This window comes from Larus michahellis, chromosome 2, assembly GCF_964199755.1.
Source record: "Larus michahellis chromosome 2, bLarMic1.1, whole genome shotgun sequence".
NCBI classification, from domain to species: domain Eukaryota; kingdom Metazoa; phylum Chordata; class Aves; order Charadriiformes; family Laridae; genus Larus; species Larus michahellis.
In genome coordinates, this window is record NC_133897.1 from 81,176,084 (window position 1) to 81,191,954 (window position 15,871).

General features: G+C 38.9%; 1 protein-coding gene across 6 annotated transcripts in view; it reads left to right on the forward strand.

Annotated features, from left to right (window-relative positions):
* Positions 1-15,871, forward strand: part of DROSHA (drosha ribonuclease III) — a 72,898-nt gene that overhangs the window by 22,277 nt on the left and 34,750 nt on the right. For all 6 annotated transcript variants that reach the window (XM_074576135.1, XM_074576141.1, XM_074576137.1 and 3 more), the window contains 5 exons: positions 328-402; positions 3,758-3,927; positions 8,481-8,605; positions 12,339-12,438; positions 15,421-15,528. In XM_074576135.1, coding sequence (XP_074432236.1) covers positions 328-402; positions 3,758-3,927; positions 8,481-8,605; positions 12,339-12,438; positions 15,421-15,528 — 578 coding nt within the window. The remainder of the gene's footprint in view (positions 1-327; positions 403-3,757; positions 3,928-8,480; positions 8,606-12,338; positions 12,439-15,420; positions 15,529-15,871) is intronic.

The window sequence follows — 15,871 nt, forward strand, 5'->3', positions numbered from 1 at the left end:
TAGTGTCTGTAAGGCTTCAGTGAATTAATTTAATTTTTTTTTCCTGTGTCACTGTTTTAAATAAAACTACTATGTTTTTGTTAGATTCTTTTTATTTTTAAGTTATTGTAGCTTTCTTTGAAATTGTCCATGTGAAAGCTTTCACTAGAAGTTGTTACTCTGTTCCTCTCTGCTGTGCATTTTGTTATTTTTTCCAGTGAAACTTAGGCCCCCGCAAATGTAATCACCGTTCTTTGATTTCATCTGCCGCAGGGTTACATTCTTTTTTTTCTTCTTTTGCAAATATGTTGCTGTTCATAAATTTTCCGTATTTTTTTCATATTTAAGGTCCTTCACTTGAAAATGATTCTATTTGCTGTCCCAGATTTCACTTCATGCCTCGATTTGTGAGATTTCTTCCAGGTAATGTATGTATTATGTACCTTTATGGAATTAGATCTAAAAAAAAAAAAAAAAAAACAAAAAAAAACCCAACCAACAAACCCTCAAAAAACCACGCACCCCCCAAAAATAAAAATCTACAGAAAAACTTATTGGAAATCAAATGGTTCAGTCAGGGTAGAGATCTGGTACTTCCATCTGAAACTGGCAGTGCTTGCTGGCAGCAGGGATGGTTTACTCAGAACTGAGATTCAGATGGGCAGGCCAACTCCCGCTTCCAGCTTTTGTCTCTGTCGTGGTGATTTTAGATAGCGCTGGGTCATCCCTGTCCTGCCCTGTGATGGAGCTGTGGCATTTGAGGTGTGCTATTACCTGATCTCACATGTGAAACTGCATTTAATGTCCTCTCTGCTCTTCAGGATACTGTGTGATTATATTAAAATTATTGATGTGCAATTTTGAGGGTCGGCATGATTGGCACCCCTGAGCACATGTTGTTCTGATTGTTTCTTTCTTTACCCTAATGCAAGCTTAGACCTTGCAGCAAAGGCTGAAAGACAAAGAAACACCATTGCAATGCAGTTCAGCCCTAGCCTGCCAGCCAAGGACAAGCTTCAGTCTGGAGCGTTATGCTCGTTTTGAGTGAACAGCTTACACAGGCATTTAACACGTCCTAAGGTACTAGGACAGACTTTCAGTTGATATAAATGTCATGGCTCCGTTGAAAATGTGTCCTGCTGAGATCCTGCCAGTGATTGCTCCAGAAGGGTTGTGTGGACAGGAGGATGCATTTCAGCTGCTGGTCTGAGGGTGCAGATGAGACATGGAACAATCTTCATCAAGAGGGCAGTGGCCTGGAGGTGCTCTCTGCTCTGGGCTTTGAAACTTAGTTGGGATATTAATTATAGCTGTAACTAAATGAGGTTTGGCTCATTACTGTGGAGAGTGCTGATGGCTAGATGACTATATTTCTAATTGTTGTTCCTTCCTGGATACACAACACTGTTCAATCAGAAGCAGAGCTCTGAGGCTTGCTAGCAAACATTGATTTGGTTCTGCTGAAGCAATTTACAAAATAAGCCATCAAGCCACATGTGGCTGATTAACTTGACCTCGTCACAAAATGACAACAAGTTTGACCTGCCTGGTTTGTGCAGCTTGAGGGTGTTTTCCTGTTAGTTTGGGGTTTTTGTATTCTGATTTTTTTTCCTTTTAGTTTAGAAGTCATCTCTTTCTGTGCTGTTGGATTGTTTACTGATAGGGAGAGATAAGTCTCTATAAACATGTTTTCCTGTGTGCTTCCTCCTTAAGGTTCCCTGCTTTCTAACTCTTTATGAAAATGTCTTTTTCCTGATATTTCTGCATATATAGTTGCCTTTTAGCATCTTTATGACAGGTATTTTTTAATCAAGTTTGCATTTTGTATTGATTATTTTTTGAGATATCCTTGGAGATTTTTAATTTCCAGAGAGTGGGAATCTATTTCCTTCAGGTATGTTTGCAGAACATTATTTATCTCTGTCTAATCAAAGAAGATATATTGGTCAACAGGGCTCCACACATCCATCAGCTGTCTCTTTAAAGATAGAAATTAATTGCTGATTTCCTATCTCCTCTACTTTTCTTTCTTTCTTATTTTTCTAACATAGTTTAAAAAGATGAGGTTTGGGATGTCAGGTTTTCTACATGGATTACTTAGAGACAGGCCTTGGGGTAGCTCTAAGCTTTGAGCTCATCATACCGGATTTACTGAGTGCCGGAGATGCATAGCATGCCGGGAGAGTTGCTGCATTGTATTAATTGTCATAGTTTTATATGATGATAAATATATTAAGAGAGTAAAAGACTAGAAAAACATTTGAGGTCCCAAGTACTGCGTGTTCTGACCCAGGGAAGGTCAGGTCTCTAACTACTGTTTAGCACAGCTACCTGTAGCAACCCGTACCCTCCTAGTACATGGTCTTCAGCGAGTAAGGCTACGCTTCTTTTTATCAGGGATTGTTGGACGTGGGCTACCTCTTGCGTAACAGTATAATCTACTTGTTGACAAACTGAGTCCCCCTTTAATTTGAAGGAAAACTTTGCACATTGAATAATCTGCCCCTATAGCTGTTTAGAAGTATTCTCTGTTTCCAGTGAGGTTTGGGGTGTATTTTCCCCATTTAAGATTCCCTCTTGGAGTTTGAATGAGGTTAATTGTTCTAAGAGGCTAAGTAAGAGAAGCACGTATTGCCTCGCATGTGCATGTCTTGCAGAGGACATAATCTTATGCAACACTGCTGTTCCACAGCAGTTCTGCAAGACTTTTCCTGTGTGCCTGGGATGACATTCCTTGTGCAGTGGCATCATCCTCCGTATTGCTCTAAGACTTGACTTCTGGTTTTTCTCCGCTCCTTTTTTTTTTGTGTGTGTAGTGATAGAGAGAGTGCACTCAGTGGCAGGACCAGATTGCTCCTGCTTGCTGCGGAGGGGAAATAAACATTTGTGCTCTGTGGGGAGGAAACTTGAAGGTGCCTCCATACCTACAAATTAACACCCTGTTGCTGAAGGAGGGGGTCAGAGAGATGTGTGTCAAAATTGAAGCGCTGTAGTAACGTGTCTATCTTTTTACTCATGTGAGCAGACACAGTGAAATTGAATAGTTGGTGTCTTCTGAGTGGTGGTCTGTCAGGACCATCACTCACTCGTCTTTCCTGTTTGCATCTTCACATCTGTAACTGGCTACCTGGAGCCAGTCAGATGTTTATTATACCATCCTCCTTTGTTACAAGCAGCCTTTGCTGTGCATGTTTTCTGGGGTCTCAGAAGTATTTAGCAGTTTTCATGTGCCCTTAATTCATTTAGTGGCAGAGAACAGTATGAGGCTATTTAGCCTTCATTATTGGAGGTACGGCACGTAAGCACTACAGATGAGCTTAAAATGCAAGGATAACTTGCTACATTCATCCAGAAGTATCCCGTAAAATTTTGAGTGTTCTTTAAAAAAGCTGCATAAATGCCTACAGGCTTTTCAACTGCCATTGTTAAAAGAGTGATAAAAGTGTGAAAAGGAAGACATAACTGGACAATGTAACTGATTGTTCTGCCTACTTATTTTAAAGCTTTTTCAAGCAAGTTAGAAACTTCAGCTTTACAGTATGATGAAACTGTTCCTCTTGCTACCATTACCATTATTGCTTCCAGTTTAGCAGAGTGTTTATGCATGTGCCGTATTCATCAATAAAACATTTGCCTTCATATTTGTCAAGTCGCTTACGCATTTTGCATTTTATTTTGCTCTTCCAAATATTATATGTGTTCTCCATATTTTCTCTTTTGCTCATGCTTAGGAGTGAATATCTGAAATGTGTTTTATTTATTTATTCATGTTTTTAAGATGGAGGAAAAGAAGTACTCTCAATGCATCAGATTCTTCTCTACTTGTTACGATGCAATAAAGCGCTGGTGCCTGAAGAGGAGATCGCCAACATGCTTCAGTGGGAAGAACTGGAATGGCAGAAATATGCAGAAGAATGCAAAGGGATGATTGTTACCAGCCCTGGCATGGTAGAGCAAATAATTCTGATTTATGAACAACCCAATGACATGTACATGTCTTGTTTCAGAGAGACTGCTACAGGCTGAATTGGAAAGGGAAAAGATGACTAGTGACAGTGGAGATGACTGTAGGAACAGTTCATTGACCTGTTCCAACCCTGGGAAGAATTGCACCCCCTGCTGTTCTACTTGAAGGGCAGGTTTCCAGATGAGCACTGTTTCAATGTGTGCGTTAAAAGGAATGGCAATATTTTATGTGTGTGAAACAGTAGTTTTCTCCTCTGCTTTCTTATTTTTTCAGACAGTCTTTATGTGCACAATATAATTCTCTTTTCCCTGACACAGGAACAGGGAATTAGTAACTATTCGCTGTTTTCATTCATCTTCCTCTTTTGACCCCCTAGGTCTATTTGAAGTGCTCTATCCAGATTCTGCCCTAAATATGGAGAAGGTGTTTTCTGCGTATTTGTTTTTATCCATGTTGCTTCTATGTTGCACTCACTCACACTGAGGAATTTTGTGTATGTTAATGAATGCATCCATTAACTTTCAGTGCCAGTCTTGAAACCCCTATGGCCTTATTATTTTTGGAACAATTATTATTTTAGAGCATATGTTCTCTGAACACAGCTCCTTTCAACTCCAGTGTTTATGTGAATTTAGCCCATTTTTCTGAATTTCACACTTAAGAAATGTGGGTCATAAGAATAGATGATGTCCACAAAAAGCTGCAGCTCCATATTTTGGACCTGATCTTTTAGACTGCCACGCAGCTTTCTCAGTTGTAATACCTTTCTTTCTCTGACTTAATTTTCCTCCTTTGCTCATAGCTCAGCTTCTTAGCTTCTCCAGAAAAAGTGTGACTTGGTATCATGCCTAAAGGGGAAATTCAGTTTGCTAACTGAAAAACCTGTCCCCAAACTGCAGCCAAGGTGACTTCCTAAATATATTTTTCAATTTCATATTTTTAAGTATGGCAGCATCACATTTAGTAAACTACTTCATAAGCTAATCGTAACTGGGCAAGATAATTTATTTTTCCCTTGTTTTCATTCTGAGTGTTTTCGTTCTCGTTAAAACTTTCTAGACCTAAAGGAAAATAAAATCATCTGTAGGAACAAGAAATACAGAATACATGTGAACTGTCACTATGTAAAATTCTACCTGAGCTGGTTAAAATTGAGTGTTAAACCAGAATCTCATAATAGAAATTGTTAGTCTTAGCTGTTTAACTTAACATTGCCTGTGGTTTCTGTGATGCAAGGTACGTGCTACTGCACAAGTCGTCAGCATCTGAATGGTATACACTGACATAACTTCAGTGGTTTTGCTGAAGATATGCTGATTTCAGCTAGCTGAAAACTTGCTTTTTTGTTTAGCGTGAAGCAACGCGTATATGCTCCTTCCTTGTGCCTCTGAATGGTAACTGTCTGTATGTACAAGGCAGTGCGGTTTGTGAGTGGTAGCGTTCATTTTGAGATTTTGTGTGATTTTTACTGACAGACTTTGCATTCTACAAGACAATGTTTTTTAGTGATGTATGTGGACATCAAAATATGTAAGCACAAAAGAAATCTACAGCACTTTGAAACATTGTCATGTTATAATGCCATCATTAGAACATGTTTTTTCTCCCAAGAAGGTTGCAATGACTTTTTTCTTAGTTTGTGGATTTTTTCTGTCCATTGCAGCATATCCTATTGAGTATGAAAGCGAGTGAAAAATAGAATATGAAAGTATTTTCTATGCATTTTACGACGTTAAAAGATAAAACAGTTCTGTTGTTGAGACAATGTGAAACTGCTTTAGAAAATGACAGCTCTTCAATTCAATTCTATCCACTTGACACAACAAAGTAAAACACCACTAAATTTTATTTTGCTGCCTTCCTCCACAACATCACTTCAGAAATAATAATTCTTGTGAGCAGATGTAGGTTTTATATATGTATTTTTTTTGTTTTAAAGTGAGGTGTATATATGCATGATGGAGAAGAGAAAAAAATTTGATAGGCATATAAATCCTGTTTACTTAAAAAACTAACAGTAGTTCAGCTTTATTTAAAACCATTTAATTTATTCATGGTGTTTCATTAGTTCAATGAAACTTTGTGTTGGGATGGACTTAAAGTTTCACAAATTTTAATCCTTTAATACTTTTTCTAAAATATTGCTGCTTTTCTCACTACTACAAATACATATGTATTTTAACATATTTTTGTGCTACATCTGCATGCAGTCTCATCCTGTCTTCTAATATCAGCAAAGCCTTGACTGATGAGGAATGGAGTAAGAAACAAAGATAATGGGGCTTCTTCTATTAGAATTTCTTTGGTTTTGATGAGACTTTTAAAAGCAAGCTTGTGATTATTAGATGGTCTCTCACAGCACTTTTAAAAGAACACAGGGATAAAAATCTGGAAGAATAACATTTAATTTGCTTACGTCTTGTCTGCCGGTGCGCAATTTATACTGTACGTTTCTGTGTGGTGCTGTTTGTTCATGTAACCTTCAGAAACAGCACCAGAGAGGAAGGTAGTGTTCACCCTGCTGAAGGAAAAAAGCATCCCCTCACTATTTCGCTGTCATAATCATCAGCGGAGGAACAACTGTGATTAAGTCTTAACCAAGGAGTTCTTTTGTCCGGGTTGTTATCAGGTGTCTGTGAACAGCTGTGTAACTGAGTGACAAAACTCCAAGGCAGTGGCATACAAATAAGGGGAAAGAGTGTGGTTTTGAGTGATCACGGGGCAGCACGTTTCACGCAGATGCCGCTATAGGTGTATTGAAAGCTCTTCTCCCTTTCACACTTTTGAAGACCAGATTATTTCTATTTAAGTGTCTAAAACCTGAAACATTTGAATAGGAAAATATTATCTGTATTTTTCTTTTAATTTACTGATTATAATTGGTGTATTCAGTATAATTATTGTGTTGTATTCTGTTAATCATGTTTTGCGACCTTGGTTCTCAGAGGAGCTGTTGTGTAGCAAGGCTGCTTTTTTGCGGGGGGGCGGCGGGGCGGGGCAGGGATGGGAAAAGTTCCTCATTTTGAATGTTGAGAGGGGGAAGAGCCAATGAACAACTTTTGTGAAGATAAAACCTTTTCAAATTGGCTTTGTGCAAACCCCACAAACACAGATAAACTTAAATTTCAGGACTTTAAGCTCTGGTTTAGAGAACATTCTGTCTGCTACAAATTCTCCCCATGTTTTTCATTAGATTTTGTTGTCCTAATCCCTTTTTGTTGGAAGTGCTGTGGGGAAAACGTTTTTTTTTTTTGTTGTTTTTTTTTTTTTTTGTTTTTTAACTTGGCAGCATGTGCCAACTAACTTAAATTTTTTTATTTTTCTCTGTTTCTGGTTGGGGTGATGTAACTTTATGTTCCGTCATCATGTCCAAAGGGAAGCTGATAAGCATTTTTCCCTTGGAAAATATTTCGATGTCTGAACGTCAAAGTTTTAAGTAAGTTTCTGTTTTTGTAGAATAGATTGGAAGTGTGGCCACCTGATGAGGCTTACTTTTATTTCTAGAATTGGCTTTGCTTATCCATGCAGAAAATTATTCCTGTGAGCAGTTCTACCAAGGTGGTTTGAAGGGCGAAATCTTTGTTCTTGACACAGTTTTTGTTGTTTTGTGAAGAGAATGGTGGGAGCTGTAACTCTGAAACTCACCTTTTAGAAATTCACAATGCTAAATTAGAAGTTTTGAGATGCAGGTAACTGGAAATAATGCCCTTTTTCTGAAACCTTAGACAAGCAGAAAATATTGGCCTCATCCAGCTGATTGCAAAGTGGGGAGTAAGCAAGCGCATGACAAAGCAGCTTGCCAGCTGATGGAGAAAATGTTTACTCGGAGACAAACTGTGCACCTTCAACTGAGTTTTTAAATATGTTAGCTAAGTGATCGAGAGCTATGTAAGCAGCATGTCGTCTACAGTGATGTGCAATTACTCATTTTCCGCGTTTTTGGAGGTGAAGCAAAAGTCGTCTACTTCTACGCTGTCCTTTTTAACTATAAAAAGAACTTCTGTTTTGAAGTGTAAAAAGGACGAAAGTCTCCTCATTATAGAAGACTCTTCCTCATTGTACACATCAGCCTAGCAGCCTTTTCTAAGAGTAGCATGACAGGTTTTCTAATGCTATTTATTCAGTGTGGTTGAATGGATCTAATAATGGCTTCACTTGCATTGGGAAATCAGGAACAGAACTAAAATTAGAGAGGTAACCTAATCTTAGCAAACTACTCAGGCATGTGGGAGCTTGGATGCCGGAATGCTAATCCTGATTTTATTTCCTGTGTGATGTGCGACCAAAGAAAGTTTCTTTTAAGTTCTCAGAAATAATCAAGTGATAAATTTCCTGAGTTGTAAAATGAAAATAAAAATGCTTCCTTTTTTTGCTGGGAGAGCCAAATATTGATTATAATATTAATGATTAGTTTTATGTGTATTTTAATAAGCTTTGAATATTGCTGCTTTGTGGTTCCTGGATAGTTTTGGCTGGAGGCAATAAATTTTCTGTAGAGCTGTTGTCAATTAGTTATATTTTGTTTTTCTCCTAGAAACCCAGCTCGGTTCGTATCGATCAACTGGACCGTGAACAGTTCAATCCTGATGTAATTACTTTCCCCATTATTGTCCACTTTGGGATACGACCTGCTCAACTCAGTTATGCTGGAGATCCTCAGTAAGATGCTTTTCCTTCCGTCTTATCGTTCAGAAACTCATTACTATTATCATCTGTGGCTTAAATAGGGCTTGTTTATGTGCTTAATTGAGTCCGATATAAAGTTTACTGCTTGTGGCATTGGACACTAGCTCTTGTAAATTAGAGAATATAAGGTGTAACTTCTTTTTCTGGATCTGCTGAAGTAAATGTATCTGCGCGTGCGGTATGAAATTTCTCAACCTGAGAACAGCTCTTCTAGGTCAGACCAAAGGTTCTCCAAGCTCCATGTTATATCTCTGAGAGGCCAGTTGCGAGATTTTAGAGAGAGAATAGTGTAACAGGTAGGCAGGGAGGAAGCAATACTTACCCAGGCTTCCAAAAGTCTGTAGCATATGGACTTGTGAGTTAGGGGATGTATTTAAACCATTTTGTTTAACAACCCTTAACGGAGCTTCCTTTTCTAAATTTCTCAAATCACTGCTTGAGTCTTTTTATGCTACGGAGAGGCAGAAGATTACAGGTAATCACTTACCCAGTACTATTGTGCATTATATGAAGAAGGACTGACTTTTGTGTCAGAGCTGCTACTTCATCGTTTAATTAGATGCTCTTCGGGTCTTATATCTAATAATGAAGAAAATAGCCATTTTCTGTTTGCTTTTCTTCGTGACATTTATGTTTCTTGCAACTTGCCGTATTCTACTTAGTTGTCCCTTTCTATGACTTGAAGGATCAAGTCTACATTCTGTTTCCTAGCTTGGAAGCTCTTGCGTCCATGCTAATATTCTCCATACTTTTTATATCCTTATAGAGATTGCAAGGAATGTAGTGAGGGAATGGAGAAGGAATCAGAACTTCAGGCAAAGCAAGAAATACTTTTCACTGTGGATTTCCTGTAGTAGCATAAAAATGCTTGCTGGATTTTTGTTCACAGTTCTTTTCTTAATTTCTTATAATTTCAGGGAACTCTTCCAATGATTTGGAGATCTGTGTTCTGAATGATGACAGGCAGTATAGAGCCCATCTTTTTTGCATGTATAGTTAAGGTTGTCTTTCGCCTCATGCATTTTCCTCCAGTGTCTTTTAAGGATGTTGAATTTCACCTGCAGTTTTGAGGCTCAATCATTGATATGTGCATGTATGACAGACATATTCTTCTACAACTCCTTGCTGACTATTTTAGATTTAATATGGTGGGAAGTGGAGTGAGTGAGTGCTTATCCAGGTAATATATTTTCTTCTGAGTTTGAGCATGACTTTTAATCATCCTTGTCTTTTAGTTTTCTTATTCATAAAAAGAAACTAATTAGACCAAAGAATATAAGAACCACTTCTATTTTGATGCTGAATTTCTTAATATTTGTAAAGTTCTAGTACCTTGCATTGAAAACAGTATAGAGATACAAAAATTATTCTTCCCGTGGTTATTTATTTTAACTTTCTTTAAAATTTCCACATTTTTTTTCCCAGAGCTGCTTACTCAATTTAGGCATGCTGCTTTTTATCAGAGTTAAAAAGCAACTTTTGTGAAAGACCTCTGTGGTGCCGTCATGGATCTCAGGTTTAACTCTGGTATATGTGTGAAATAAGTAATGCCCAGAAAAGATTTTACTCTAGTGTGTCCTTTCTTTTTGAGGTTCAAATACAGAATTTTTGTTACTGTCATCTGTTTATTAATTGTCAAACTTAACTGCAGTAACAGAGCTTGTTCCACTCATATACTAGTAGTAAAACGTATATTGTAGATCATAGTTTCAGGTTCTTGGTTGTGGGTTAAAACCTCCTCATGGTATTTGTTTGTTTCCTGGTTCGTTGATTTGTCCATTAACTCATTTTTCTTCTCTGGATGGGGATTTGTCAGAAGTAGATGCGCTGTTCTGCAGATTACATAAATGTGGCGAACAGAGCACAGGAAAAATCCATGGATTGACCATTTCAGATGTGTTTATAGACTCAAAAATTATCAGCATCTCTAGAGGCACAGAGTATACATTCAAGAGTGATGCAGGAAAATAGCTATGGAAAAAAGTGCTAATAAGAAAAGATCTGATTGTGCGCCTGTCACTGTGTTGGATACTGGGAAGATTAAGAAATAGTAAAAGAGCTGCTGCTTTGTTTACTGCTTTGCCACTAGTGTGGTAACTTCTTCCTAAAACCACTGCTCTAAGTTGGTGCTGAGGAGGATCTTCCTTTACGATGTAAATATAAAAGAAAATAAATCATTATGTAAACTTCCTCCAATTCCCTGCTTCCTGTTAGAAGTCTCGGTTTATGGATTTTCTTGAAAAAACTCTGCAAAGGTGATACTATTTTGAAGATAGCATTGTTTCCGAAGGACATGAGGTCCATGTCATGATTCTCTTGGTTGCTCCTCCCGTAGTAACTTTTGAACCTGTTGATCAGTTGCAGCTGAATGTAACAGTGGGATATTGGCTACAAATGGAGTAAGTTCTTACAAGTTTTGTGAAAATCCATGCTAGATTGCAGAGGAACTCCCACTGACAAAGATCTGTTATTGAAGTTTGTGTGTAATTAGACATCCCCAAAATATGAAAAGGCTAGACAGTTGAAGAAAACCAGAAACCTTATGTATGTACTAACCACAGAGAAAACTTGACTTGCAGTTTCCGTTCAGCACAAACCCATGAGGAAAGAAACTTATATTTCACTGTTCAGAATGGCTTTTGTGTTGCTCATGACTTCTAGAGCTTTTCCTCATGTGCTTCACTGAAATGTTTCAGCCAGTGTAAGGACAGGCACTTCTTGGGAAAGGTTACTACTGCATTTCAGTGAATGATAGGTACACTCTGTGGAGAAGAGGGAGTTTTCACCTGCCTGGACTGAGATGTCATGCTGCGGGCAAGTCCTTTCAGCATGCAGGGGTGGCCCTCTGGAGAGGATGGGTGGGTATTGAGGAGACCTGGGTCCTGCCCTGAGTTTTGCTGTTCACCCCACACTGCACACTAATCCCTCCTCTCTGCTGCCATGTCCACCCCATTGGAACATCTGCAGAGACCCCTCACCTCTCTTGGAAAATGCTTTGAGGTTTTTTCTGGAGCAAAAAGATGCTTGTCAACAATCTGTGTGTATGTGGGTGCGTTATTAGCAGCCGGTGTGTTCATAAGCACAAATGGTGAGAGCCTTTTGTTGTATTGGTGTAGTTTAACCCCAGCTGGCAACCAGGACCATGCAGATGCTCACTCGCTCTCCCCAGCTGGGAAGGGGAAGAGAATCAGAAGAGTAAATGTGAGGGAACTCATGGGTTGAGATAAAGACAGTTTATTAAGTAAAGCAAAAGCTGTGCACACAAGCAAAGCAAAACAAGGAATTCATTCACTACTTCCCGTTGGCAGGCAGGTGCTCAGCCATCTCCAGGAAAGCAGGGCTCCATCATGCATAATGGTTACTTGGGAGGACAAATGGCATAACTCAGAAAGTCCCCTCTTTCCTCCTTCTTCCCCCAGCTTTATATACTGCACATGATGCCATATGGTATGGAATACCCCTTTGGTCAGTTGGGGTCAGCTGTCCCAGCTGTGTCCCCTCCCAACTTCTGTGCACCCCCAGCCTGCTCACTGGTGGGGTGGTGTGAGGAGCAGAAAAGGCCTTGACTGCTTAGCAGCCACTGAAAACATTAGTGCGCTATCAAAAGTAGCACGATACCTGCTGCTAATAAAAAAGTTAGCTGTATCCCAACTGAAACTGCAACATGTGTCGACCAAAATATTTGTTTTCTGTTTTTGTCCTTTAGGTACCAAAAGCTGTGGAAGAGTTACGTGAAGCTGCGTCACCTGCTGGCTAATAGTCCCAAAGTCAAACAGGCTGATAAACAGAAATTATCACAAAGAGAGGTATGCTGGGCCTTCCTATGACTGGTAATTGTGCACGGTAATTCAGGATGGAATAGAGCCATATGACCACCCTGTTTATGGAAACAATAGAAATCCTTCACAAAAGATTTTTCTTTTAAGACTGTTAACACTGATTTTATTTTTATCTTTGCTTGTTAGTGGATGTGGTTTTTTTCCTTTTTTCAGTTGTCAAACTTCTGCAACTTTTTTCCCTATTACAGAAATTATCATTATAGAACCATAACTTCTTTATAGATTTTGCCATTAATGGTTTCAAGAATTAGCTAGAGAAGGACTTTCAATTTCAGAATCCAATTTTAACTGGCTCATAATTTTAAACATTTCTCTTCTGAGATAAAAACTGCCATACTTTTGCATGGTTTTAAACAGTAATTTATTGGGCAGTCTTAGTGACATTCGTTAAGATGTTTGAGTCAAAATCATCTGGTTGTTGTTATTTTCAGCAATCTTTAATGATAAATGAGATATTTGTTGGATTTTTGTCTTTTCTCTCTTTTTTCCCCTGACGTGATGAGAAATAAACATTTCCTAAATGCAGATGCTCAACCAATTGGGAATTAAAATCAGAAAAATAAAGTCAGCTAAATATAGACTAAAGCAGCCTGCTCTCAGGTATCTGTTTTTTTTAAGATCTTGGACTGAAGCTTTGAATTTGGCTGGTGCGTGTCTACCAGGCAATCTTAATTGGACAACTTAGGTAAAGAATACATAGAGGAGAAATTAATTTCTTTGGTACTGGATGGAATTTAATTAAGTGGTGGTGTATTTTTATTTATTGATTAGAAACCCTAATGATTCCTAGAATCGTAGAATATCCGGGGCTGGAAAAGGACCCATGAGGATCATTGATTTCAATTCCTGAGTCTTCCCTGTAGCTTTGGTTGCAGTAAATGTTTGATATATTTGCCATTGCTTTTGATTTTTATTATTATGCAAAGCACAGTATGCTGTTGCATGAGCAAGAGTCTTAGTTGATATTTTATTTATGCTGATATTAAATAAGCCTTTAGCGTACTTACATGTAAAATGGAAAAAACCCCAATGTTACTTAACTGTGTCACAGTAGTAAGAAAAAAACATTTTGTCCCTATAGGACATTTTGTTTGCCACAGCTTTCTACACTCAGAGCAAGCAGAAGGGGAGACCATTGTTTTATGGGCATCTTTTCATTAGGGACTAATGGACAACTTATTTGTAAAATTGCAGTGGATTGGATGTAGGGGAGTGATTATGTTTTGCTTCAAAAGATAAAATGCTCCTTTGGTATTTATCACTTCCTCTGTGGTGTGCTGATTTTTGTTTCTAGAGTGTATTATCTAGGATAATGGGTTTCTCAAGTAGTTGTCTGCCATCAGAGAGGCGTATGGAGCTTTATGTGAGGATAACCTATGCATTTTGGCAGTGGAGATGTCAATAACTTAGAAGGAGCTGTAGGGCTGCACCTGACTGGTACGTGGGCTTTTGAAGATTATGAATCATATATTGTGAGTAAGACTGGAGCGCTTCTGAGCCAGTCGGCCTGAAAGCACAGCTAGGTCTAGCAAACACTCTAGCACCAGTCTCAGAAAACACCCAATGACGCAGCCTTGAAATGCAAATTTTTGACAATGTACAAGGAGTGCAGTGATATAAGCATCTCTGTTCCCTCTGCCATCGGTCATTTACTACTATGAGATTGTATGATGTTATTATTTGTGACAAGGTCATGCCTGGGGGCTTTAGTCCTCTAATCTAACTTGGTGCGCTTACAGCAGGTGCATAAATTGGGACCTGAAGGCTCACTTTGAAGTCAGTGGAGAGAGAAATGCATTTTTTTAAGCCATTTATCCCCCTTCGCTGAATATAAAAGGAGCCAGGGCTAACTAGGCTCCTACCCTAGGTGCCTTTATATTGAGGTTTCTGAGGTTTGATGAATCCACATCTGTATAGATGTGCCCCTTGGAGCCACTCTCTGGGTCTCTGTAGAGCAGAAGACAGAGCCCGTTCCTGCACAGAGATGCTCACAGGCTTCAGACTGGAAGCTGGGAAGAGGCAGCTTTGAGCAACTGCCCTGTAGTGAAAAGGAGAAGGAGAGGGAGGATGGGTTGCAGCTTTGAAAAGTTTCATGTTCTGAAGAAGGAAGAGCACTGAGGGAGTCTCTACCATTAGCGCATGCGGTCTGGGAAGCTTGCGTATCCCGGAAGCTTTGCAGTATTGGAACCAGGAGATCCTGATCCAGGGGTGTTTTATTTTAGCTGAGTTTCTTTCATTCCATTTTTACAGAAAATACTTTCTTTTAATGATTCTGTCAGAATCTTTTAACGATTCTATCTCTTCATAGTTTCTAGAGACAAATAAACTGTTCAGACAACACCAAGCAGCCAGTGGTCAAGGCAAATCAGACATTTTTAAAAACTTTTTTTAGTTGAAACAATACTGGTAGATTTCATCATAATAAGTTCCAGGACTAGCGAATGCTGACACGTTTCCCAGACTAGGAGCACTGACAGTGATGAACAGGAACTATTATAAAGTAGCTGAGATCAGAAAACAAAGTCTTTCTTTTGCTTAGACTGTTACACTCCTACTGAATGCTTCAAGCCAGGAGTACTCATGGAGAATGCTTCAATGTTTTGCTGTTTTGCACGCAGGGGTAAAGAAGGTGCTTTCACTATAAGGATCTTAACTTGCTTATTTATGTATCATCTTGGATGTATCAGTTTGGCTGGTTTGTTCTTTGATTTGCAGTAAAAAAATCCAGTCGCCTCTGGTCTCTTCTCAGTCTGCTAAAATCCTCTGTCTACATTCTACTCCAGCACATCCACCACAGTCTTCAGCTGGCAGTTACAAGATTTGGACTAGTCTTAGAAACTGCTCGTGAAAGCTAACTTTAAACATGTATTGTGAACGTGCTCACGTGTGCATTGATACTGCTTTGTTGTACAAAGTTCCTCACGGGAGTTCCGCTGTCTCCTTGTCTAGGAAGCACTGCAGAAAATTCGTCAGAAGAACACAATGAGACGCGAAGTGACTGTTGAGTTGAGTAGCCAGGGATTCTGGAAAACAGGGATACGCTCTGACGTCTGCCAGGTGACTAAACCGCAGAGATATCTGATGTATTTTCTTTCTTGATAGCTGCTATTTACCTCTTGCAAGGGTTTGCTGTGATTGAAGGCAAATGAAAATGAATATGTTTGCCTCAATAAGACCTTTTGCTTTAGGTGACCATTCTAGTGTCCTGTCCACCTCCTCCACACACAAAAAAAGTTATTTCAGTTTTTTAGTTTTCTTGCCACTGGTTGAGAGGGGTTAGGAATGGTCAGCTTGAGGCTGGAGGTTAGCTGAATGTTGAGTCTGGTGTGGAACTCCAAGAGCTTCTTCATCCATCAGTTGGGTTGGTTATAGATACTTTTATTTTCATATATTTTTCTAT